The 22,973-nt window shown below is 55.6% G+C and overlaps 1 protein-coding gene across 1 annotated transcript in view; it reads right to left on the bottom strand.

Annotated features, from left to right (window-relative positions):
* Positions 1 to 14,558: 14,558 nt before the first annotated feature.
* UBE4B (ubiquitination factor E4B) overlaps positions 14,559 to 22,973 on the bottom strand; it is a 130,059-nt gene continuing 121,644 nt past the window's right edge. Inside the window, exons 23-27 of the mRNA XM_062190413.1 lie at positions 21,682 to 21,816; positions 19,173 to 19,364; positions 16,946 to 17,120; positions 16,434 to 16,580; positions 14,559 to 15,671 (exon numbers count right to left, since the gene is read on the bottom strand). Coding sequence (XP_062046397.1) covers positions 15,610 to 15,671; positions 16,434 to 16,580; positions 16,946 to 17,120; positions 19,173 to 19,364; positions 21,682 to 21,816 — 711 coding nt within the window. The 3' untranslated portion in view covers positions 14,559 to 15,609. The remainder of the gene's footprint in view (positions 15,672 to 16,433; positions 16,581 to 16,945; positions 17,121 to 19,172; positions 19,365 to 21,681; positions 21,817 to 22,973) is intronic.

Raw genomic sequence — 22,973 nt, 5'->3', positions numbered from 1 at the left:
AGCTCCAGCTTTTCTAGAGGAAAATGAGTAAGAACCAAGACACGGGATTTTCTTCTTCTTCATTTTTTTAAAAGATTTATTTATTTGAAAGGCAGAGTTATAGAGAGGCAGAGAGACAGAGGTCTTCCACCTACTGGTTCACTCCGCAGGTGCTTGCAATGGCCAGAGCTGCGCCAATCGAAAGGCAGGAGCCAGGAGCTTCTTCTGGGTCTCACACATGGGAGCAGGGGCCCAAGGACTTGGGCCATCTTCTACTGCTTTCCCAGGCCGTAGTAGAGAGCTGGATCAGAAGTGGAGCAGCTGTGACCCGAACTGGCGCCCATATAGGATGCTGGCACTGCAGATGGCGGCTTTACCCACTACGCCACGGTGCCAGCCCCAGAAACAGGATTTTTGTTCCCTTTACCTGCTACCCTCCTGGCCATCTAAGTTCGCATGGAAGTCAACAAATGGGACAGCTGGGGTGTGGACTTCAATTTAACCCTTTAATTTACAAATGAACCCATATCTTTGTCCATAGGAAGGGATTTTTAGTTCATACTCTTAACACTTGCTAGATTTTCAGTTAAAAATTTTTTTTTTTGACAGGCAGAGTGGACAGTGAGAGAGAGACAGAGAGAAAGGTCTTACTTTTCTGTTGGTTCACCCCCCAATGGCTGCTGCGGCCGGCGCACGGCGCTGATCCGAAGGCAGGAGCCAGGTGCTTCTCCTGGTCTCCCATGCGGGTGCAGGGCCCAAGCACTTGGGCCATCCTCCACTGCACTCCCGGGCCATAGCAGAGAGCTGGACTGGAAGAGGAGCAACTGGGACAGAATCCAGTGCCCCGACCGGGACTAGAACCCAGTGTGTGCCAGTGCCGCAGGCAGAGGATTAGCCTAATGAGCCGCAATGCCAACCCAGTTAATTATTATTATTATTTGATTTGAGAGACAAAGAGTGAGATGTTCCTACTGCTGGTTCAATTTCCAAATGTTTGCAACAGCCAAGGCTGGACCAAGCCAGTCAGGAGCTGGAAACCCAGTCCAGGTCTCCCGTGTGGGTGGCAGAGGCCCAGTCTGGAAACACCTGCTGACTCTCCGGGTATGTGTTAGCAGGAAGTTGGAACTGGCAGCAGAGCCACGGTTCAAACCCAGGCCCTGTGACCTGCGATGCTGTGTTCCAAGCAGCATTTGAACCCCTGCACCAAACGTCCGCCCCTTGGACGATGCTTTCAATTTTAGTGATTTTTACCCTAAGGTGTTTTTTTTTTTTTTTTGCCACTTAAATGGGTATACTCAAAGTTTCCAGATACAGAGACATAACACTGTTGCCTAGTGGAGGGATGCTCTAAATGAAACGCTGAGGTCACCACATTGACGGGCACAGAGAGACTCGCAGACGAGGGCCCGGGGCTGCCTCCGGTTTTCCTCAACCAGCCTAAAGAAATCAGCGGGAAGAGGAAAGCCGTTTCCCATCCCCGATGGCCTCAGTGGGCCGTGGGCGCCGTGCAGCACGTCTTCTGAGACGGACGTCACCAAGGAAGGAGCTAAGCGGTTAGATCTACATTATTGGCCAGCGCCGTGGCTTAACAGGCTAATCCTCCGCCTTGCGGCGCCGGCACACCGGGTTCTAGTCCCGGTTGGGGCGCCGGATTCTATCCCGGTTGCCCCTCTTCCAGGCCAGCTCTCTGCTGTGGCCCAGGAAGGCAGTGGAGGATGGCCCAAGTGCTTGGGCCCTGCACCCGCATGGGAGACCAGGAGAAGCACCTGGCTCCTGGCTTCGGATCAGCAAGATGTGCTGGCCGCGGTGGCCATTGGAGGGTGAACCAATGGCAAAAAGGAAGACCTTTCTCTCTGTCTCTCTCTCTCACTATCCGCTCTGCCTGTAAAAAAAAAAAAAAAAAAAAAAAAATCTACATTATTTATGAAAAAGGCTGACATATAGCTAAAAATTAACATTATTTACTTAGAATGTGTTTCTCGTTACAATAACTGTTTTTTTTAAAGCAGATATCACATCAGCAATTTCCTTCTATTCCTCTCATTTTTAAAAAAAAGATTATTTATTTGAAAGGCAGAGTTATATATAAAGAGATTTCCCATGCACTGGTTCATTCCCCAAATGTCCACAATGGTTGGGGCTGGGCCAGGCAAAAGCCAGGAGCCTGGAATTCCATCCGGATCTCCCACATGGGTGCAGGGGCCCAAGTACTCAGGCCTGACTCCACTGCTTTCCCAAGCCATTAGCAGGGAGCTGGATCAGAAGTGGAGCAGCCGGGACTTGAACTGGCACTCATTTGCGATGCTGGCACTGCAGGCGGCAGCTTAACCCACTACACCGCAATGCCAGCCCCCTACTCCTGTAATATTAACAGGTAATGGACTCAGTTTATGAAGAGACTGGAGGACTGGAGGGGCGAAAATAATCTCTAAAGACGTAAACCCAGCAGTGAAATGCACACGGGCCGAAGATCCAATGGCCAGACAAACCTTCCCAGCCCATCAATCTCCTTGTGCACACAGCCTCTCTCTTCTCTCTCTCCTTGTGCACACAGCCTCTCTCTTCTCTCTCTCCTTGTGCACACAGCCTCTCTCTCTCTCTCTCTCTCTCCTTGTACACACAGCCTCTCTCTCTCTCTCTTCTCTCTCTCTCTCCTTGTGCACACAGCCTCTCTCTCTCTCTCTCTCTCTCCTTGTGCACACAGCCTCTCTCTCTCTCTCTCTCTCTCTCTCTCTCTCTCCTTGTGCACACAGCCCCCCCCCCATGCACACACACATACACGCACACACACACCCTACACCGGCAGGGCTGTGGCCGTCACAGGCTGGCAGACCACATTTTATCACAATGCCGGTGCCTCTCCGCGGTCCGCCTTCCTGTTAGCCGCAGCTTCTCCAGCGGCTTAGCTGTCGACACAGCAGCATCCCTAATTCAAACACCATAAAACGTGACCCGTGATACAAAAGGACCAGGGATTCAGCGTCTGCAAACGACCAGCCTGAGGTCTCCGGGGTTTGGAAATCAGTAAAGCAAAGCTCCTGCTCCCTCCTTTAAGGTTTATTTTTCATTAACTCCACGTATTGGAAACACAGCGCGACCCAAAGAGCGGCGACAGAGAAATTGATTTTCCATCTGCTGATTTACTTGCCAAATGCTGCAGCAGCCAGGGCTGGGCCAGGCTGAGGCGGGGGAGCCTGGAGCTCCAGCTGGGTCTCCCTCCCGGGTGCAGGGGCTCAGGCAGTTGGGACACCCCCCCACCACCACCTCCCTCGCCCGCTGCCTTCCCAGGCGCAGTAGCTGGGAGCTGGATGGGAAGCCGAGCAGCCAGAAACGGCCCCCAGTGTGCGGATATGGGAGCGGGGTGTGGCAGCTGGTGGCTTGAGGGGCTGGGCCAGCACGCCGGCCCCTTGCCCGTGCCAATGCCCCCAGCCTTTGCGGCAAGGACACGCAGCTGCTTCCGTCCCCAGCTGCCTGGTCGCTCTGGCTCTCAGCCTCTGGGCGTGGACAGTGAGCAGGGGGAGGGCGCCTCGCACGCCCCTCTGGGGAGGAGGCGACCCCGGGGAGGCCGGAACGGAGAAGGCAACGGAGCGGAGACAGTGAGGAAGCCCAGGGCCGGGGGAGAACAGAACGCGGTGGAGGGGACCGGCGCGAAGCAGGTGCAGGGGCCGCGGGGGCGCTGAAGAGCCGCCTGCCCGGCTTGGTTCTCTGTGGCCACGCTTGGTGACCGAGCCACGCGGGGCGAGCGGCCGGCGGCGGACTGGTAGCCCCCGAGCGTTCCACGCCTCTCCGCGGGGACCAGGGGGTCACCACCGACGCCCAAGGAGCCAGAGGGGAGACCCGGGAAGGTTTCCCAGGGTGGCAAATGGGGACTCAGCAGGTCTGTGATGCAATGCCGCCACTCTGCCCCTCCGACACACACCACACGCGTGCACGCACACGCACGGCCTGGGCTTGGGTCCTGCTCACTACACACTGCCACTGCCATCTGACTAGCAGGAATATGAGCCAAGGAGCCAGCAGTCAGGAATCAGGCTAGAGCCCGGGGTGGGGTTGGGGGAGGGTGGGATGCCTGGGACCACACAGCCAGATCCCAGACCCTCAGCTCTCTGCCCAGCCCTACTCTGAATTCTAACTCCCTGCCAGTGCACACGCTGAGGGAGCAGGTGCTAACTGAAGTGATGGGGTTCCTGCCACCCACATGGGGGGCTGGGGCCGCGCCCCTGGCTCCAAGCTTGAGCCCAGCTCAGCCCAGGCCTGCTGTGGCCATTTGAGGAGTGGACCAGCGAATGGAAGACCTCTCTTTTTATTTTATTTATTTATTTTTTTTTTTACAGGCAGAGTGGATAGTGAGAGAGAGAGACAGAGAGGAAGGTCTTCCTTTGCTGTTGGTTCACCCTCCAATGGCCGCCGCGGCTGGTGCGCTGCAGCTGGCGCACTGCGCTGATCCGATGGCAGGAGCCAGGTGCTTCTCCTGGTCTCCCATGCGGGTGCAGGGCCCAAGCACTTGGGCCATCCTCCACTGCCCTCCTGGGCCACAGCAGAGAGCTGGCCTGGAAAAGGGGCAACCGGGACAGAATCCGGTGCCCCGACCGGGACTAGAACCTGGTGTGCCGGCGCCGCTAGGCGGGGATTAGCCTAGTGAGCTGCGGCGCTGGCTTAGACCTCTCTTTCTATCTTTCCCTTCCTCTCTCTATGATGCTATTTTTTTCAAATAAATGAATATTTTTTAAAAGAGGCATTCACAGAGATTTAACCCTAGATCAACAGAGAATCAGCGTTTGGAGATACACAGAACAGGACGACACCTAGTCACCACGGCTTCAGGAAAGCCGCGGCAGGACCGGAAGCCATCGCCATCCTGCGAGTTATTCCCCCTGCACAACGCAGGAAAATTAGCAATCAGTTCTAAGCAGATAATTCCCTAACTGTGTATGTGCTGAGGAAAATGTAAAAATGCAAAATAATACTTCAAAATAGAAGTAAGAGGCAGACAGGAATAGCAAGATAAATATGTCAAAAATGGCAGAATTCAGCTAAAATAATAGTATAGGAACATTTATAACTTTAAATACACTTACCAGAAAATATTCATGGGTGGGGCCGGCGCTGCGGCGCAGCAGGTAAAGCTGCTGCCTGCAATCCCATATGGGCACAGGTTTGGGTCCCAGCTGCTTCACTTTTGATCCAGCTCCCTGCTTATGCACCTGGGAAATTAGCAGACGATGGCCCAAGTGCTTGGGTCCCTGCATCCACATGGGAGACCTGGGAGAAGCTCCTGGCTCCTGGCTTCGGTCTGGTCCAGCCCCAGCTGTTGTGCCCATTTGGGAGTGAACCAGCAGATGGAAGATCGCTCTCTCTCTCTCTCTCTCTCTCTCTGTAACTCTGCCTTTCAAACATGGGAGACCCAGATGGAGTTCCTGGCCCAGCCTCAGCCGTTGCCACCATCAGGGAGTGAACCAGTACAGTGGATAGAAATCCACCCCCCTCCTCTCTCCCTCATTTGAAAGGCAGAGTGCCAGAGAAGGTGAGACAGAGAGAGACCTTTCCATCAGGTCTCGCGTGGGGGTGACAGGACTCCGAGCACTTGGCTTGCTTCTGCTGTTCCCAGGCGCATTACCCAGGAGCTGGACCAGGAGCAGAGTGGCCGAGGGTCAACCAGCGCTCCAATGTGGGATGCCGGCTGTGAAGGGCCACAGGGCCTGCCCAAAATAATTTATTTTTTTAAAGTTGGTTCTTGTTAGGACAGCGGCTGCTCTCGGGGTCTTGAGGGTAGTGGTACTTGAGGAGGACAGGGGAGGCTTCTGGGGGCCAAAGGCGCTTCCTGAGCCAGAGCCGAGGGCACAGCTGGCTCCACGGATGTTACCAAGGCCTGCCTTCAGGGCCACGCGCTTCTGTGTGTGCGTGCGAGTTCAATGCCTGAGCGAGACAGGAAGGTAAACTGGGTGCAATGCCACCCGGGATGCCCACATCAGCACCTGTTTGAGACCTCGTTCCTCTTCATCCACTCCAGCTCTCTGCTCCTGTCCCGGCCCCTGTCTTCTTCCCTGGCCTCTTGCCAGGAGGGGGCTTGCTGTAGCCCTGCGCCTCCAGGGCGGAGGCGCGTGGCCTTCGGGCCACCGGCCCTAGGCTTCCTGGCCTAGATGCTCCTCCACGTGGCTGGTTCCTGGTGCTCGGTATGAACTCAGATTTCTCTCTCTCTCTTAATAAAGCTCTCACTCTTATGCATCTTTCGCACTAAATAAAAGCCTAAAGTGTACCATGCTGCCTCGTTTATCTGCGCCGGTATTTAGAATTCTTCTCTAAATATTAGGCAAAAACCCCTCTCGGGCTTATTAATACGGGGATTTAGTAATAAGTATATGGTGACATCGTAAGGCACCCCGAGTTCCGGTAGCATATGTGGCAACCCAGATGGCGCTTCCGAGGAACCTTAAAGGGCCTCATTTTTGTACAGATTTTAGGGGGTCATCTCCAATATCAGCAGGGGCCCAAGCACGTGGGCCATCTTCTGCTGCTTGTTCCAGGCCATCAGCAGGGAGCAGGATCAGAAGTGGAGCAGCCAGGACACGAACCAGCACCCATATGGGATGCCAGCGTCACAGGTGGCAGCTACCCACAATGCTGGCCTCTGAATAATAACTGGAAAAAAAAAAGACGACTGGTAGAGGGAGTTGTTGGGGGGGGGGGCAGTGGCAGGGTGGGGAAGAGGACTCAGGCTTTAACTCTTTGCTGTCTGTTGCATTTTGAACCCTGTGTGCGTTATCCCTAAAAAGGTTAAACTTGAAAGACCACAAGGCCCTCCATTTGAAAGGCAGTTTGTTACAAAGGAGGTTTGTCAAAGGAGCTTTGTTACAATTTGAAAGCAGACTGTGATGGTTTGGATGTGGTTTTTTATTTATTTATTTTTTGCCAGGCAGAGTTAGACAGTGAGAGAGAGAGAGAGAGAGAGAAAGGTCTTCCTTCCATTGGTTCACCCCTCAAACGCCTTGCTGATTCGAAGCCAGGAGCCAGGTGCTTCCTCCTGGTCTTCCATGCGGGTGCAGGGCTCAAGCACTTGGGCCATCCTCCACTGCCCTCCTGGGCCACAGCAGAGAGCTGGCCTGGAAGAGGAGCAACCTGGACAGAATCCGGCGCCCCAACCGGGACTAGAACCCTGGGTACTGGCGCTGCAGGCAGAGGATTAGCCTAGTGAGCCAGGGCGCCGGCCCTAGATGTGTTTTGTCACCAAATGGCAGCATGGTCCCCCACCCCCACCCTGGGGCTTAATAATCCAAGGTAGTGGGGTCCTTTAAGAGGTGGAGCCTAGGCCAAGGTGGGGAGTGCCCTCAGAGGGAGCAGGGGATGTGTATGGCCCTGCTGACTTCACGAGGGGCTGAAAGTGTTTGATTTATCTGAGAGGTGAGGGACAGAGCCAGGGATTTCCCGTCTCTCTCTGGTTCCCTCCACAAATGGCCGTGATGGCCAAGGCTGACCACTGGCCCCCAGGGTGCCAGTTAGTGGGGAGCTGGAGTTAGGAACCAGAGCCGGGCACCGAAGCCAGGCCCTGTCACGTGCGAGGTGGCTGTCGTCCCAATGAGGCTGGACCCTTGCTCCTTGTGACCAGGCTGTGATGGAGGCCGCAGCCTGCCCCCGACCCGTTTCTTTGGCCTCCTGTATGAGCTGTGGAACCTTCTCCCCAGACATGTGCTCCTGCCATCTGTCAGGGCCCTGGCCAGAGCCTGCACCGTGCCTGGGGACTCGCAGCCTCCCAACCTGTCAGCCAAACACAGCTCTTCGGAACGTCAGTCTGCCTCGGGGAGCAGGTCGCTGGCTCACGCACAGGACAGCCACACTGTGGCTTCTGTTTGAAACTGAAAGGGTTCTTCTGATCCAGCTCTCTGCTATGGCCTGGGAAAGCAGTAGAAGATGGCCCAAGTCCTTGGGCCCCTGCACCCGCGCAGGAGACTTGGAAGAAGCTCCTGGCTCCTGGCGTCAGATCAGCGCAGGTCCGGCTGTTGTGGCCATCTGGGGAGTGAACCAACAGATGGAAGACTTCTTTCTCTCTATGCCTCTCTGCCTCTCTGTAACTCTGCCTTTCAAATAAAATAAATATTTTTAAAATGGCTTTCTGCGTTTGTTCGTAGGCCTCATACTTCGTGGTGGCTGGAGCAAGTTCCCAGGGTTTGTATCAGCGACAACAAACCCGCTGAACTGGGGAGATCTGCTGAACAGCAAGATCTCCATCCCGGGCAGGGCGCGCTGTTGTGACAAAGCGTGACGCAGGTGGCATTGGTTTGGGGACTGGGTGGCAGGCAGAAGACACAAGAGCTGGAGGCGATGGTTGGAGAGGCCTTAAGGACAGTGGGTCCGTGCCTCTGGCCTCTGCAGGAAGGGGACCCGCGTTCCGTGGTGGGGTCCCGCGGTGCTGTCGGTCACCCTTGTCATCCACGGGCCTTCAGCGATTCGCATGGGGAGATTTCCAGGCACACGAATACAAGGACCACGCGGCTTCCTCTCATTGCTTACGGAAAAATGTGAGAGGAGCTGGCAGGCGATTCAGGAATGAAGAAATGGCTCCGGGCGGGAATCAAACGCAGAGCATTGTCAGGAAAGCATCCGGAGCCAGGGCCAAGAACACGACGCCCCAGGGAGACTTGAGAGCCTCAGAAGAGGCCCCAGCTGGGGAAGCGTTTCCCTGGAAGGGACTCGTGCTCATGGCTTCCGTCTGATGAACTCCAGGAAGATTCACAGAAAGCCCACGGCCTCTTAAGAAAATGGGTCTGGTGAGGGGCCGTCGGCCGCGGGGCCAGTGTCGTGTCCCAGCCATCGTCCAGCTCCCTGCTAACGTGCCTGGGAAGGCAGCAGAGGATGGTCCAAGTGCTTGGGCCCCGGCCACCCATGTGGGAGACCTGGATGGAGTTCTGGGCTCCTGGCTTCAGCCTGGCCCAGCTCTGGCTGTTGTAGCCATTTGGGGAGTGAACCAGTGGATGGAAGATCTCTCTCTCTCTCTCAGCCCTCTGACACTCTACCTTTCAACTAAATAAATGTGTTTTAAATTATTTATTTAAAGACCTATTTATTCACTTGAAAGTTAGTTACACAAAGAGAGGAGAGGTAGAGAGAGAGAGAGAGAGAGAGAGGTCCTCCTTCCACTGGTTCACTCCCCAATTGGATGCATCTGCCAGAGCTGTGCTGATCCAAAGCCAGGAGCCAGGAGCCAGGAGTTTCTTCCAGGTCTCCCACGCGGGTGCAGGGGCCCAAGCACGTGGGCCATCTTCTACTGCTTTCCCAGGCCACAGCAGAGAGCTGGATCAGAAGTGGACAGCCGAGTCTCGAACTGGCGTCCACATGGGATGCCGGCGCTTCAGGCCAGGGTGTTAACCCACTGTGCTGTGCCAGCCCCAATAATTTTTTTTTTTTTTAAAGGAAAAGCACCTTCAGTTTAAATGAAATGGGACAGAGAGTTTAACATGGAAGATGTTTGAATCCTAACTTATTTTTTATGAGCAGGAAACAAACTGAAAAGACCACCCAGGTGCAAACTCAGTTTTTTTATGTGAAAGGAAGAGAAGGGTCAGAGGCAGGAAAACCCAAGAAGCCGGGGTGGGTAGGGGGTCGGGCGGAGGAGAGACCGCCGTGGCGCAGGGGAAGCCTCCGAGCCGAGCCGGTCCAGACGCCGCTTCCCCACACCGGGAGCGCCGGCTTCAGCCTGGCTGCTCTGCTTTCAGTCCGGCCTCCGGCGATGCACGGACGCTCAGGCCCTGGCCTCGCCCACACGGGAGAAGTGGGAGAAGCGGGTGAAGTTCCGAGCTCCTGGCTTTGGTTTGGCCCAGCCCCTGCTGCTGTGGGCATTTGGGGATTGAACCAGCAGGTGGCTCTCTCTCCGTCTTTCTCTCTTTTTTTTTTTTGACAGGCAGAGTGGAGAGAGAGAGAGAGAGAGAGAGAGAGAGAGACAGAGAGAAAGGTCTTCCTTTTTGCCGTTGGTTCACCCTCCAATGGCCACTGCGGCCGGCGCATCGTGCTGATCTGAAGCCAGGAGCCAGGTGCTTCTCCTGGTCTCCCATGGGGTGCAGGGCCCAAGCACTTGGGCCATCCTCCACTGCACTGCCGGGCCATAGCAGAGAGCTGGCCTGGAAGAGGGGCAACCGGGACAGAATCCGGCGCGCGAACCAGGACTAAAACCTGGTGTGTCAGCGCCGCAACGCGGAGGATTAGCCTGTTAAGCCACGGCGCCGGCCCCGTCTTTCTCTTTTTCCCTCTGCGTTACTCTGCCTTTCAAATAAATAAATCTTTTTTAAAAATCAAGAGGCTAGCTCAACAGGCTAATCCTCCGCCTTGCGGCGCCGGCACACCAGGGTTCTAGTCCCGGTCAGGGCGCCGGATTCTGTCCTGGTAGCCCCTCTTCCAGGCCAGCTCTCTGCTATGGCCCGGCAGTGCAGTGGAGGATGGCCCAAGTGCTTGGGCCCTGCACCCCATGGGAGACCAGGAGAAGCACCTGGCTCCTGGCTTCAGATCAGCACGATGCGCCGGCCGCAGTGGCCATTGGAGGGTGAACCAACAGCAAAGAAAGACCTTTCTCTCTCTCTCTCTCTCACTGTCCACTCTGCCTGTCAAAAAAAAAAAAAAATCAAGAGGCTAGAGCGTGTAGCTGTGGGATGGAATGAACCTGGACCTGGCGGACAGGTGCGTGGCTGGGTCAGAGCTCCTACGGGCTCACGCCTGCTCTGTGCTCTCGCTTCTCCGCGGTCTGAACTGGGACGTCCACAGTGGTTCTCTCGTGCCCGTCCCATCGCTACGTGGTGTGCGTGAGGAGAGTCGTCACAGACCTGATCTTCATGGACACTTGCTCTTGGAATCTCTAGAACTTTGGATGATAAAATCACTGATGTTTTTTATTGAGTTATTGAATTTTTGAGTGATTTTTTTCATGCAACAATAACTGCGTATTAAAAAAAATATTTATTTGAAAGGCAGAGTTATAAAGAGGAGAGAGAGAGAGAGAGGTCTTCCATTTGTTTGTTCACTCCCCAAATGGCTGCAATGGTTGGAGCTGAGCTGACCTGAAGCCAGGAACCAGGAACCAGGAACTTCTGGGTCTCTCATGTGGGTGCAGGGACCCAAAGACTTGGGTCACTTTCACTGCTTTCCCAGGTGCACTAGCAGGGAGCTGGGTCAGAAGTGGAGCAGCCAACTCTAACCGGCACCCATATGGGATGCCAGAGCCACAGGCAGTGGCTTCAGCTGCTATGCCATAGCACTGCCCCCCTTTTAAAAAAGGTTTTATTTATTTGAGAAGTAAAATTACAGCCAGAGAGGGGAGTCAGAGAGGCAGCACAGTGCTCTGGAAGGGGTTTTGGCCCTGGGGTTGGCTCGCGTCTTACCTGGTTGGGTGATTCTAATGTCACAGCTTTGATTCACCACCAGGCACTCGCTGTTGACCCTCAAGGAAACCTCTGGTGCAGACCTCTTTCCTGCTGTAGACACCGGACATCTCACGTCTCAAAGGCCTTAGGAGGCTGGCAATGTGGCACAGCCGGTAAAGCTGCCGCCTGCAAGGCTGGCGTCCCATATGGGCGCCGGTTCCAGTCCCGGCTGTTCCTCTTCTGATCCAGCTCCCTGCTAATGGGCCTGGAAAAGCAGAGGGAGATGACCCAAGTCCTTGGGTCCCTGCAATCCCTGTGGGATATCCAGATGAAGCTGCTGGCTCTTGGCTCCTGGCTTCAGATCAGCCCAACCTGGGCCATTGCGGCCATCTGGGGAGTGAACCAGTGGGTGGAAGATCTCTCTTTCTGTTTCACCTTCGCTCTCTCTGTAAACTCTGCCTTCAAATAAATAATAATTATTATTTTTTTTTAAGAAAAAGGCCTTCAAACCTCACATGTGCAACCCTGACTTCCTTAGATGTCGCCCCAAACCTGCTCCTCTTGTGCTCCCCATTGTTGTGAATGACGCCGGCCTTCCAGGGCGCTCAGACCAAACACGCTGGAGTCCTCGGCCCTGTCGGGTCTCCCCCACATTCAGCCCACCCACCGACCTCTCAGCCCCACCTTCCAAGTGCACCCCAGGCCTGCTGCGTCGCTCTGCTCTGAGTCCGGTCTTGTTGGCTGTCTCCCAGTGGTTCCACTGGCAACACAGCTGCTCTCTGCTTCTCCCCGTCCTCCTTTCTCAAAACAGCAGCTGGAATGATGCTAGAACTGGCTGGGGCAGGTGCTCAGCCCCCAAGCGAACACACCCGCATCCCACATCACGGTGCCCAGGTTCCAGCCCCGGCCCCGGCCTCTAATGCAGACCCCGGGAGGTGACAGTGACCGGGGTGTGACTGGGTCCCTGCCACCCCACGGGAGATCCAGAGGGAGTTCCTGGCTCTCCCAGCTTTGCAGGTGTTTGGGGAGTGAACCAGCGATGCGAGCTTACTCGCTGTTTGCCTCTCTCCCTTCCTCTTTCATTCATTCACTGGGGAGGGGGGAGAACCTGTCACTTCTGTGCTCGGAAGCCCCCAATGATTGCCATTCCTGCAGAGGAAGCCCACCCCCACATCAGCCCTGACCTCAGCTGCAGGTCTCCCCTCACCCCTTCCAGACTGTGCTGCTGCTCTGACTCCCCTTGGCCATTCTGAAGAATTCTGGACTTGGAAAATTCTGGAACGGCCCCACATTAGGAGCCGTGGCAGGACCAGGCTCAAAAGCCCAGGCAGACTTGACCCCCCGTGCCGCTACCCTATCTCCTTCATCCTTTATATTAAGTGACCTTATGTGTCAGAGTGGCTTGCTCACAGAACATCCACAAGACACAAAGCAGCATCCGTCAGCCCTGGATGGCTTCCTTCAGCCCAACACTGGCCGCGACGCTTCCTTCCCCCGACCACGAACGGTAACCCAACCCAAACACCAGGCAGTCACATGCCGAACGCCATGCTTACAGAAGGGGAACAAGGCGATGTGTTCACCTTTTTCCAAAAGATGCTCTCTCAACTCTTTGAGAGCCACATCTCAGCGAGGCTCAGGACAAGGTCACCTTCCTCTCCCGGTCACTTCTCTGCCGGCCACCCAAGGCTCTCTTCCTGCTTGACCCTTTAGCCTGGACCTTTTAGAATGTTCTGGAATTTAATATCCAAAATGAACAGACTGAAGGCAAACACAAGTCTCTACCAAACAGCAACTGAAACTCCAAAAACAAAACTTGTGAACTCAACAGGACAGAATTGGAACCTCCCAGGAGTTTGCAGTGTGGGTGGAGGGCAGACAAGGCTACACACACTCCTGAGATAAATAAATGAACCGAATTAGGCAAAATGTCAGTAAATACCATTAACTTTACAGGCCCACACATATGGCAGCTTAGTAAAAAGTAAACTCAGCCATGCTCATGGTGGGATTATTTTGTTTAAAGACTTAATTTATTATTTATTTGAAAGTCAGAGCTACAGAGAGAATCTTCCATCTGCTGGTTCACTCCCCAGATGGCCACAATGGCTAGAGTTGGGCCAGCCTGAAGCCGGGAGCCAAGAGCTTCTTTGGGGTCTCCCATGTGGGCACAGGGGCCTGGGGACTTGGACCATCCTCTGCTGCTTCCCCAAGCGCATTAGCAGGGAGCTGCATCGGAAGTGGAGTGGCCAGGACAGGAACCGGCATCCACACGGGATGCTGGCATCACAGTCAGTGCCTTTACCGGCTACACCACAGCACCAGCCCAGAGATTTTTTTAAAAATTTGTGTATTTATTTTACAGAATGAGAGAGAGAGAGAGAGAGAGAGAGAGAGAGAGAGAGAGAGAAACTGGTTTTCCACCCACTGGTTCTCTCCTCAAATGCCCTCAAGTGGGTGCCAGGCGGAAGCTGGGAGCCAGGAGCCCCATCCTGGTCTGTGTGGTCGGCAGGGACACAGATGTTTGAGCCATCGCCGGCTGCCTTCCTGTTGCCAGGTCAGAAGTGGCGTCGCTGGGGTTTGAACCTGACACTGATATGGGATGGGGGTGCCTGAAACTGGCTTAACCCCCTGTGCCTGTTCGCGGGTGATTTTCATTCTCTTCACTTGCTTACTTCCATCGCTATAATGAATATATCGTATAAGGAATACATTTTGGAGGGAAAGAAGCGATTTAATCCAAACGTGCTCCAGAGCAGGACTAGACACAGAGGCAAAGAGCAGAGGCTCTGGCTCCTGGGCACCTGGTCCCAGCTACCCAGCCAGGCGACCCTGGACAAGTCGTGGAGCCTCTCCCCATCCCACACCCGGGCCTACTTTCAAGTCTTCCTGGAGGGTGGAACCCAACCACCATGATGGCCTGGGCACGAGGAAAAAGCCTCTGTAAGTGCTGTTAGCACTGGTTTTGTGAACCAGAGCTCTGAAGAAATGCTACTGAGATGGGCGGGACTTCACCAAGACCTAGGTGGTCAGGGAAAAGATCTTTAGGACGGAGTGAGGACTGGACAGAGGCAGACCACTGAAGCCAGTGTGGAACGAGCACTGGACGTGACGCCGTGGAATGACCCGGATGGCAGAGTGCGCTGTTACAAACAGCCGCGCCTCACTGGCTGCCGCAGGTGCTCCCCTCACCGCCCGCCCCTGTGCGCCCCCCAAAGAACAGACTCAGGACGGTGCTTCTGGATGTGTATCGCCATTTATTGTAGTCAGCGTCAGGGACTGAACAGAGGACATTGTCTGTGGAGGGGAGAAAAGGAAAAGAAAATGAAAGAATGTTTTCGTAGACTTAATTTCTCCAGAACACTTTACGGTTTCAAATCCTCTTGTACCCCAGAGGAGATCCAGGGATTCAAGTATGTTGAGTCAGGAGCAGTAATACAAAAAGTCTTCGGCTCGTGTGTGTGTGTGTGTGTGTGCGTGCGCGCACACGTGTTTTCCCCTGTGACTCTGGCACCTGTTTCGCTTTGGTAAGGCCAAACCTCAAAAGGAACCCTGCTTGAACTCACGCCAGGGGCGAGGAACTTATCAGAAGAGGCTTCCAGCTCTCAAACCAACCCTTGTCCCTCCCCCCAAAAATCCCTAAGTCCTGCGCGCGACCGCCCCGCACTGCCACGGGGTCCCCGCCTTCCCAGACAGGGCCCACGCCGCGGACCACAGCGCCAGGATTCTCTCCATTTTGCTGAGCGTAAAAAACAAAAACAAAAAAAACGAAAATGAAAAACAAACCCAAAAGGGACATTTCCAAAGGAAAAAAAAAACCTGAAATTCAAATTCTGAAAATATCTTGCCTCTTTTTTATTAATCATGTCATCTAACACCAATTAAAAAAACAAGTATGTGACTGCGATATAAAAATACGGCCCAGGACGAACACTCTGACGCAGGCACAGTTCTCTCCCAGGTACGTGCGTGGCGGGCAGGGCAGGAGCGGGGGTCGAGCCGCGGCCGTGTGCCGAGGCTAGCAGCAGCGTGTCCAGGGTCATCGAATCACAATCAAATCAATGGACAGGACGAGGAGGAAGGGGCGCCGCCCACGCCTCTGCGCGGAGGCTCGCCGGAGGGCCAGGCTTCCCAACGACGCGGCCGCGGCCGTCCCTTAAATATATGTACAGGAACCGGCTCCTCTTCCCGCCCGCGGCCCTCGCCTTCGCCGCCGCTTGGTCACTGGGGCGCGAGGGCGCGGGCCGCAGGAGCCGCGGCCGCTCTGCAGAGGGTGGCGCGGGCCGCCTCAGTGGTCGCTGTTCTGCTTCTCGCGCATCCACGCTTGGATCTGCTCCTTCAGCTCGGGCACTGCGGAGGAGGGCGGGGCAGGGTCAGCACGCGGCGGGCGGGCGCGGGGCAGGGTGCCCGGGCCTCTCCCACAAGAAGCGCTCTAAGCTGGCTAGTTTCCGGATGTGATAATTTCTCTCTAGTCATCTCTCTTTTTATAGATTTTAAAAACACTTTCATTAAATCGAAGTTTTATTTACTTATTGATTTGAAAGCTAAAGCGAGACAGTGACTCACTCCGCCAGTGCCTCAGCTGGGACTGAGCCCGGAGCTCCATGCAGGGACCTAAGTCCTGGAGCGATCCCTGTGGCCTCCCAAGCCCGTCAGCAGGAGGCCAGATGCCAGGGGAGGTGGGACTTGACCCCATGCACTGCGATATGGGGTGGTGTCCCAGCCTGACCCACTGCCCCAGTGCCCACCCAGTGCACTGTATCTGGGGTGTGGTGTCCCAGCCTGACCCACTGCCCCAGTGCCCACCCAGTGCACTGTATCTGGAAGGCAGAGAGGCGGAGTAAGCCAGAGATCGCCTGGCTGCAGGTTCTCTCCCCAACACCCTCAAACAGCCAGGGCTGGGCCAGACGGAAGCCAGCAGCCTGGAACTGAGTCTGAACCTCTCACGTGGGCGGCAGGGGCCCAAATACTTGAGCCATCACCTGCTGCCCCCAGGTGTGCAACAGCAGGAGGCTGGGATTATGAGTAATGAACCCAGGCACTCTGCTCAACTCCCCAATGAACCCTGGAACACGACTGTGCCGGCTTCCTCCCGGCCGCACCCTCCCCTACCTGGCTCCAGCATGCTCTCGGTCAGCGGCTGCCGGTTGAAGGGGTCGGTGGGGGAGTTGAGCAGGTGCCGCAGGATGATGGAGCGGTCCATGATGGTGCCAGAGGGCAGCCTCACGGGGTCAGTCATCAGGGTGTCCATCAGAGGGTCTGCAGAGACACAGCGAGACACATCACCTATGAATACAGCCTGCAACTGGCCACGCCCCTCCTCCCAGCAAGGAGCAATCCAAGGGCCACTCGTGGGCCCCTGAGTTTGGGAGGAAACCTGCACCAGATAAGGGCACGTTCGCTGCCGCGTGCACGCACGGGGAAAGCGCCCCTCGGGAGGGAGGAACTCCTCTCTGCTGCTGTTCAAACCTCCGGGTTATGAGCTAAAACCAGGCACATTTCAGATCGAGGGTCCCAGAGAGCAGCTCCGGCGCGGGCTGACACCACTGACGGCACGGCCGGGAGGGAGGGGCCGCGCTCCAGGCGTCCAGGCCGAGGGCCGGGAGGCGGAGGGGTCTCCTTGCCTCTGAACTCATCCGGGGCGTCGCTGTAGTCGATCTCGGCGCGGGCGTTTTTGGCAACGATCTCCTCCACCTTCTCGGCCAGGAGTTTAAACTTCTCGATGGCGATCGTGGACTTGATCCCTGCCTTCCGCATCTTGGAAATCACTTCTTCGAACAGTTCTTTGCTGTAGGATCTCTGCGCACGAGGAAAGGCGACGTGAGACGAGGATGGCTGTTAGGTGGCAAGCACAGGCAGCAGGGAAAGCCGCCGCGCGAGCCATCTGTGCTCTCCCCCGCCCCACAGCCCTAAAATTGCTTAAGATCCTGTATGTAATCACGTAACAGATGGCTGCAATGGCCAGGCCTGGGCCAGGCCGAACTCAGGAGCTTCGTCTGCGCCTCCACGTGAGTGGCAAGGAGTTCAAACGCTTGGGCCGCCCTCCGTGGCTCTGCTAGGCCATCAGCAGGGAGCCGGACTGGAAGTGGAGCAGCTGGGACGATCTGGTGCCCAGACGGGAGCCCATGGAGCAGGCAGTGGCTTTACCCGCGACACCACAACACAAGCCCCCAACCTTTTTATTTTTAACTTCAGTTTCTAAGTGCACATGCTCCGTCTGCCCCTCCACACCCCCGTTCCCTTACAACCATGCAACTGAGGGGCAACGGGCCGCTGGGGGCTGGGCTGGCAGTAACCTTAAAGGCACCCTCTTGGATCCCTAGGAGAGTGTCTGAAAGCTAAATCGCTACAGCAATTCAAGAAATACTTCAGAAAAATTCCACTTACTACGAACCAGGCGAGCCAGGTCAAAGATTAAAGTGTGGGGTGGGCAAAAACACACGGGGATCACAGAGGGAGCTGGGGCAGGCACTGCTACCGCCACGGCCGAGACCACCTTACCACGACCTCCTCGCGGTAACAAGCACTTAGCCTCGGAAAACGTCAGCCATTCCACCCCCCAAAAATGCGACTCTAACCAGTGAGCTGGCTCGTAAGTCCGCGTCTGAGATACAGCAGTGTAGTAAGCATTGTCAGAAGCCAAAGGGCAGTTTTTTCTTAGAAAACAGAGCTCTGAGTCTTCTGTCCGAACAGCACTCCTCTGGGCGGGACATGAGCGAAGCAGCTTCTCCAGTGCTTCCTGACCAGCAGCCTGAGGCTGAAGTAGCGCTCGGGTAAGCAGTGGGATGGACATGGAGACCCCGAAACACGCACGAGACTTTCTGGGCATGGCAGGTAGGGAGTGGGGAGGCCGAGAGGACAGGTTAAGGCCACACTAACGCTGCACCCATCCCAGGCTACCTGCTGTGACCGTGAGCAATCCCGCAGCCTCTGTGTGCCCGGGCTCCTCGTTCGAAAGGGAAGCTTCCTGGGAGGCGGCAGATGATGGCCAAGAGCTTGCGCCCCTGCTACAGACCTGGGGGCCTGAATGGAGCTCTGGGCTCCTCGCTTTTGGCCTGGGCATTTGGGGAGCAAACCAGAGGACGAATGATCTCTCCCTCTCAAGTCAATGAATACAAATTTAAAACAAACAAAACACTACAGGTGCCGTTACACGGAGACTATAAAAATAAAGGCAGCACTAGAGCAGGCGCCTTGAGGTCTGGACTCCCTGGGAATCAGGCTCTCTGGGAATGGAACGGATTTGTTGAATAAGGTCCTTAGCAAGGTGGGGGGGAGGGGGACTCAGTTGGGGTCAGGAGGGACTGGTATTTGGTGTGGGGCTAAGATGCCACCTGGGCTGCCCACACCCCACACCACAGTGCCTGAATTCTTGTCCTGGCACCACGAGTTCCAGTCTCCCGGTAACGCAGACCCTGGGAGGCAGCAGTGACAGCTTGAGGACTTGAGTCCCTACACTGCCGGAGAAGTGGATTAAGTTCCTGGCTCCTGGCTTTGGCCTGGCCCAGTCCTGGCTGTTGTGGTCATCTGGGCAGCAAACTAGATCTATTTGTTTCTTTCTGCCTTTCAAATAAGTAAAAATTAATAAAATAAAAATAAAAAACCCAGTAACTCAGTGGAGAGATCGGGGAGCCTCAAAGGGGAAGCGACCGACCGTCTCCGTTCCCTGCAGACGAGCCCCCGGCCCGTGGTCACCACTGCCAGCTACAAGGACAAACTGCAAGCCACAATGGCAGGCGGGAAAACGCAGGCCCGGGCGGAGACGCACGTGCACAGGGTCTGAGACCAAACTGCCCAGTTCGGCGCCTGAACCCCGGCTCGCTCTGACAGGGCTGCGACCCCGGCGCTGACCTGGTCGTCAGCAATGGCTTTAGCGAATCGCGCACAGTCCAGCTGTAAGTAAATGTCCGTCAGTTGGTCCAGCAGCTTCTTTGGTTCAAAGCCGTATTTCTCAGGGTTTTCAACCTTCAGGTCACGGCACTTGGGGCCACACAGTTGCTGAAGATTGAAGTTCAGCATCGCAGCGAGGCGGGGTCCGAGCTCCTAGGAAATGACAGGACGATGGACAGGTCAGGCTGCTGAGACCCCGAGCTCCCACCCAGTGAACCACAGGAAGAAACCTGTCGCACGCACTCCGCGGCGCGGCCCAGGAAGGGCGGCAGGGCAGGCAAATGCTCGCCCCTTAACCCCAGCCCTGGAGGCAACGTGGCAGCTGGCGATGGTTATGAATAGCAACAAAAGGCCAGCCGTTTCTCTCGGATGCTTTTCATGATAAAACTCCAAATTCATTGAGAAACAGGTAAAAATGGGAAAATGTGAATAATCCCACTGTCAGAAAAATGTCTGCGTCTGTTCCTGGGTCACCAGGGTGAGTATTATATGACCAGGGGTGTCCCTGTGTAGTACAGAGAGGACAGAAGCAAAGAAGAGAAAATGGGTGTCGAGTAGTTTCAAATCTCGCCAGCAAGACAGCTGGGAAGTCAGAGTAAAGGACCCACGGGCCGGCGGTGCGCTAAGCAAACCCCACACAGGCAACCTGGCTCAGAGCAGAAAAGCAAACACGGCGGGAACAGGTTTTCGTGAACTGCAGTGACTGGAGCCACACGAACTTTAGCTTAGGCTCAGCTTTTCAAGAATGCAGGTTTGCACAAAGCACTCGTCCCTGTCTCTGGCTGTCGACAAAGCGTGACACAGAGGACTCAGGACGGGACACATGGTGAGGGTTCTGAAGCCGCAGAGTTTCGAGCAAGGCGGTAAAGAAGGTGAAGATGGGCAGGGCAGGACACAGCAGCATCGCAGCAGATGTGGGAGCAGGACTGGGGGCCACAGGACAGGGCTGGGGTGCGTGGGCGTGGCTCGAGTCTACAAGCAGGCCTTGAAAAGTTTATTTTAACTGATGTGAAGATACCAAGCTCTTAATCACTTCCTTTAAAAATGAAGAACTCAGGCCGGCGCCGTGGCTCACTAGGCTAATCCTCCGCCTTGCGGCACCGGCACACCGGGTTCTAGTCCCGGTCGGGGCACCGATCCTGTCCCAGTTGCCCCTCTTCCAGGCCAGCTCTCTGCTGTGGCCAGGGAGTGCAGTGGAGGATGGCCCAAGTGCTTGGGCCCTGCATCCCATGGGAGACCAGGATAAGTACCTGGCTCCTGCCATCGGATTAGCGCGGTGCGCCGGCCGCAGCGCGCTACCGCGGCGGCCATTGGAGGGTGAACCAATGGCAAAAGGAAGACCTTTCTCTCTGTCTCTGTCTCACTGTCCACTCTGCCTGTCAAAAAAAAAAAAATAATAAATAAATAAAAAAGAAAAAAAAATGAAGAACTCAGAGCTAGAAACACGCTTTCTGGTGATCCTGCTTCTGTCTGCTACAGTTCCTTTCTTCCAACAGCACTGTCACTATGTAGCCGGGTCCAGAGTCAGGGCTGGTAGGATGCTGCCTGCAGCCAGCTGTGGCCTCCTCCAAGGGGTTTAGTCATCTGTGGCTCTCTCAAGCCACCACGGCCGAGGTGAGAAGCCGCGGGAGACCGTGCCTCTAAGCTGGCCTTCACAGGAGAGCCGTGAGGCGGACCCTTGGGCAAGCCTCCTCCATCAGGGAGCCAGCGAGCTCGGGGGTCAGGTCTCCCTCCGCTCGGGCCGAGGTGGTGGGAGGTGGAAGGGAAGGAGAGGAGGAGCCCCTCCCTCGAGCGCACACAGCTCAGCCGTGGGTGGAGAGAAGTGGGAACACAGAAAATCAGAGGACACCAGTCCCATGGTAACAGAAACCCCTCTCCACACAGCAGACAGTTCCGACCCCAGGCGGGTCCCTCGCTGCCGTGTGGCTGGGGGACTGAGGCAGACGCGGGCAGTTGTATCGTTCAGCTTCGCTTTCAGAAACAGGGCCTGGGCCACCTTAATCGTGTCAAGGTCGAACACTGACCACGTTTGATCTACCATGAACCCTGCCGGCTCTCGTTCATCTCTGGCTTCCCAAGCTTAACAAACCTACATCTGAGAGAATTGTTCCAGTCCACGTCCTCCAGTTTCCAACATGTCACCTTATACTTCTCCTATAAATACAATATGGGAGGGAAGCAACGCTGGTAAAATACGTCCCAACTTCTGCATTAACGATCCAGTGTGCTGTTTAAGCACAAAGTGGATGAAGTCATCGTGGGAGCGACTGCACACACTGTGGATTGACGTTAGAGAGACTGTCCCTTCGTCTACCAGCAGAGTCCTGCGGGTGTCGACCAGCCTAACTGGGAAGCAGATCAGTACAGGACATCTTGCACCTGTGACCGTGACACTGAACTCCCCAGGCTTCAACACTGAGCTGGGCAGTGGCTGCCGGCAGACAGGACAGACGCCCCAGGGGCTACTCACGGGTCTGAGGAACGGCTTCTGGACCTGCTTGGTGAGGATGTGGAACATGTCCACGGTTTCGGTGGCCAGGGCAAGGTAAGAGCGGGACACACGCTCGTCCTGGGCCAGCTGGGACTGCCGGGCTTGCTGCTGGTCCTAGGAAACACGAACAGAGCCAAGTGAACCTCAGCACCGGTCACCTGCCCCCTGAAATGCCACGCAGGAGGGAAAACCACAGCCAGCTCCGACTGGGAAAGTGTGCGATCAGAGTCCCCACCCTATGAACGAGGCCACAGCCCAGCACGGCAAATCTTGCAGATCGCGAGGCTACCTCTTTTTTTTTTTTTTTAAGATTTATTTATTTTATCTGAAAGACAGAGTTAGAGAGAGAAGGAGAGACAGAGAGAGATATCTTTCATCTGCTGGTTCATTTCCTAGATATCTGCAATGACCAGGGCTGGGCTAGGCTACCGCCAGGAGCTTCCTCTGGGTCTCCCACATGGGTGGCACGGACTCAGGGACCTGGGTCACCTTCCTCTGCCTTCCCAGGCTCATCAGCAGAGAGCTGATCGGAAGTGGAGCGACCAGGACTCGAACTAACACTCATATGGGACGCCGGCTGTGCCACAGCACCGGCCAAGAGGCGACTGCTCTGCAGCAGAACTCTAGGAGCTGGAGGCATGTGCCTTTGGCTCATCGTTTAACTCCCACGAGGCTCGGTTTCCTCGTGCTAAGCTGCCATCAACTTCCACGCAGAATGAAGTAAGTGAACAGAACAGAGGACCTGCCACACTCTGGTGCTAGCGAAGGGAAGTTCATTTCCCCTGGGAAACTTTACTTAGCCCTCATCATTTTATTTTATTTGAAAGGCCGTGAGAGAGAGAGCAAGAGCGAGCACTATTTTCCATCTTCTTGTTCTTTGCCTAAACACCTACAGCAGCCAAGACTGGACCAGACTGAATCCAGGAGCCCAGAACTCCACCCGGGCCTCCCATGCGGGTGGCAGTGACCCAGCCCTGAGCCGTCGTCCCCTGCTGCCGCCCAGGAATGCATTAGCAGGTAGTGGAGGAGCCGGGATGTGAACCAGGCCCTCTGACTCGGGGATGTGGCAACCCGAGTGATGACTGGAGCCACTGTGCAGTTCTCAAACCCAGGTCACCCTGGACACCAGCGCCGGGGCTCTGTGACCTCTGCCTCAGGTGCTTCTCAGCATGACGGGAAGGGGCCAGGAGACCAGGGCTGGCACTGCTGACAAGCCCCAGGAGGCAGCTCTGGGAGCCTCAGGGCTGTGATGGGGAGGCGGGGGGCACTCG

The sequence above is a fragment of the Lepus europaeus genome, chromosome 5 (genome assembly GCF_033115175.1).
Source record: "Lepus europaeus isolate LE1 chromosome 5, mLepTim1.pri, whole genome shotgun sequence".
NCBI lineage: Eukaryota > Metazoa > Chordata > Mammalia > Lagomorpha > Leporidae > Lepus > Lepus europaeus.
Note: the sequence above shows the minus strand (reverse complement) of the source record. Positions and strands in the feature narration are given on the sequence as shown.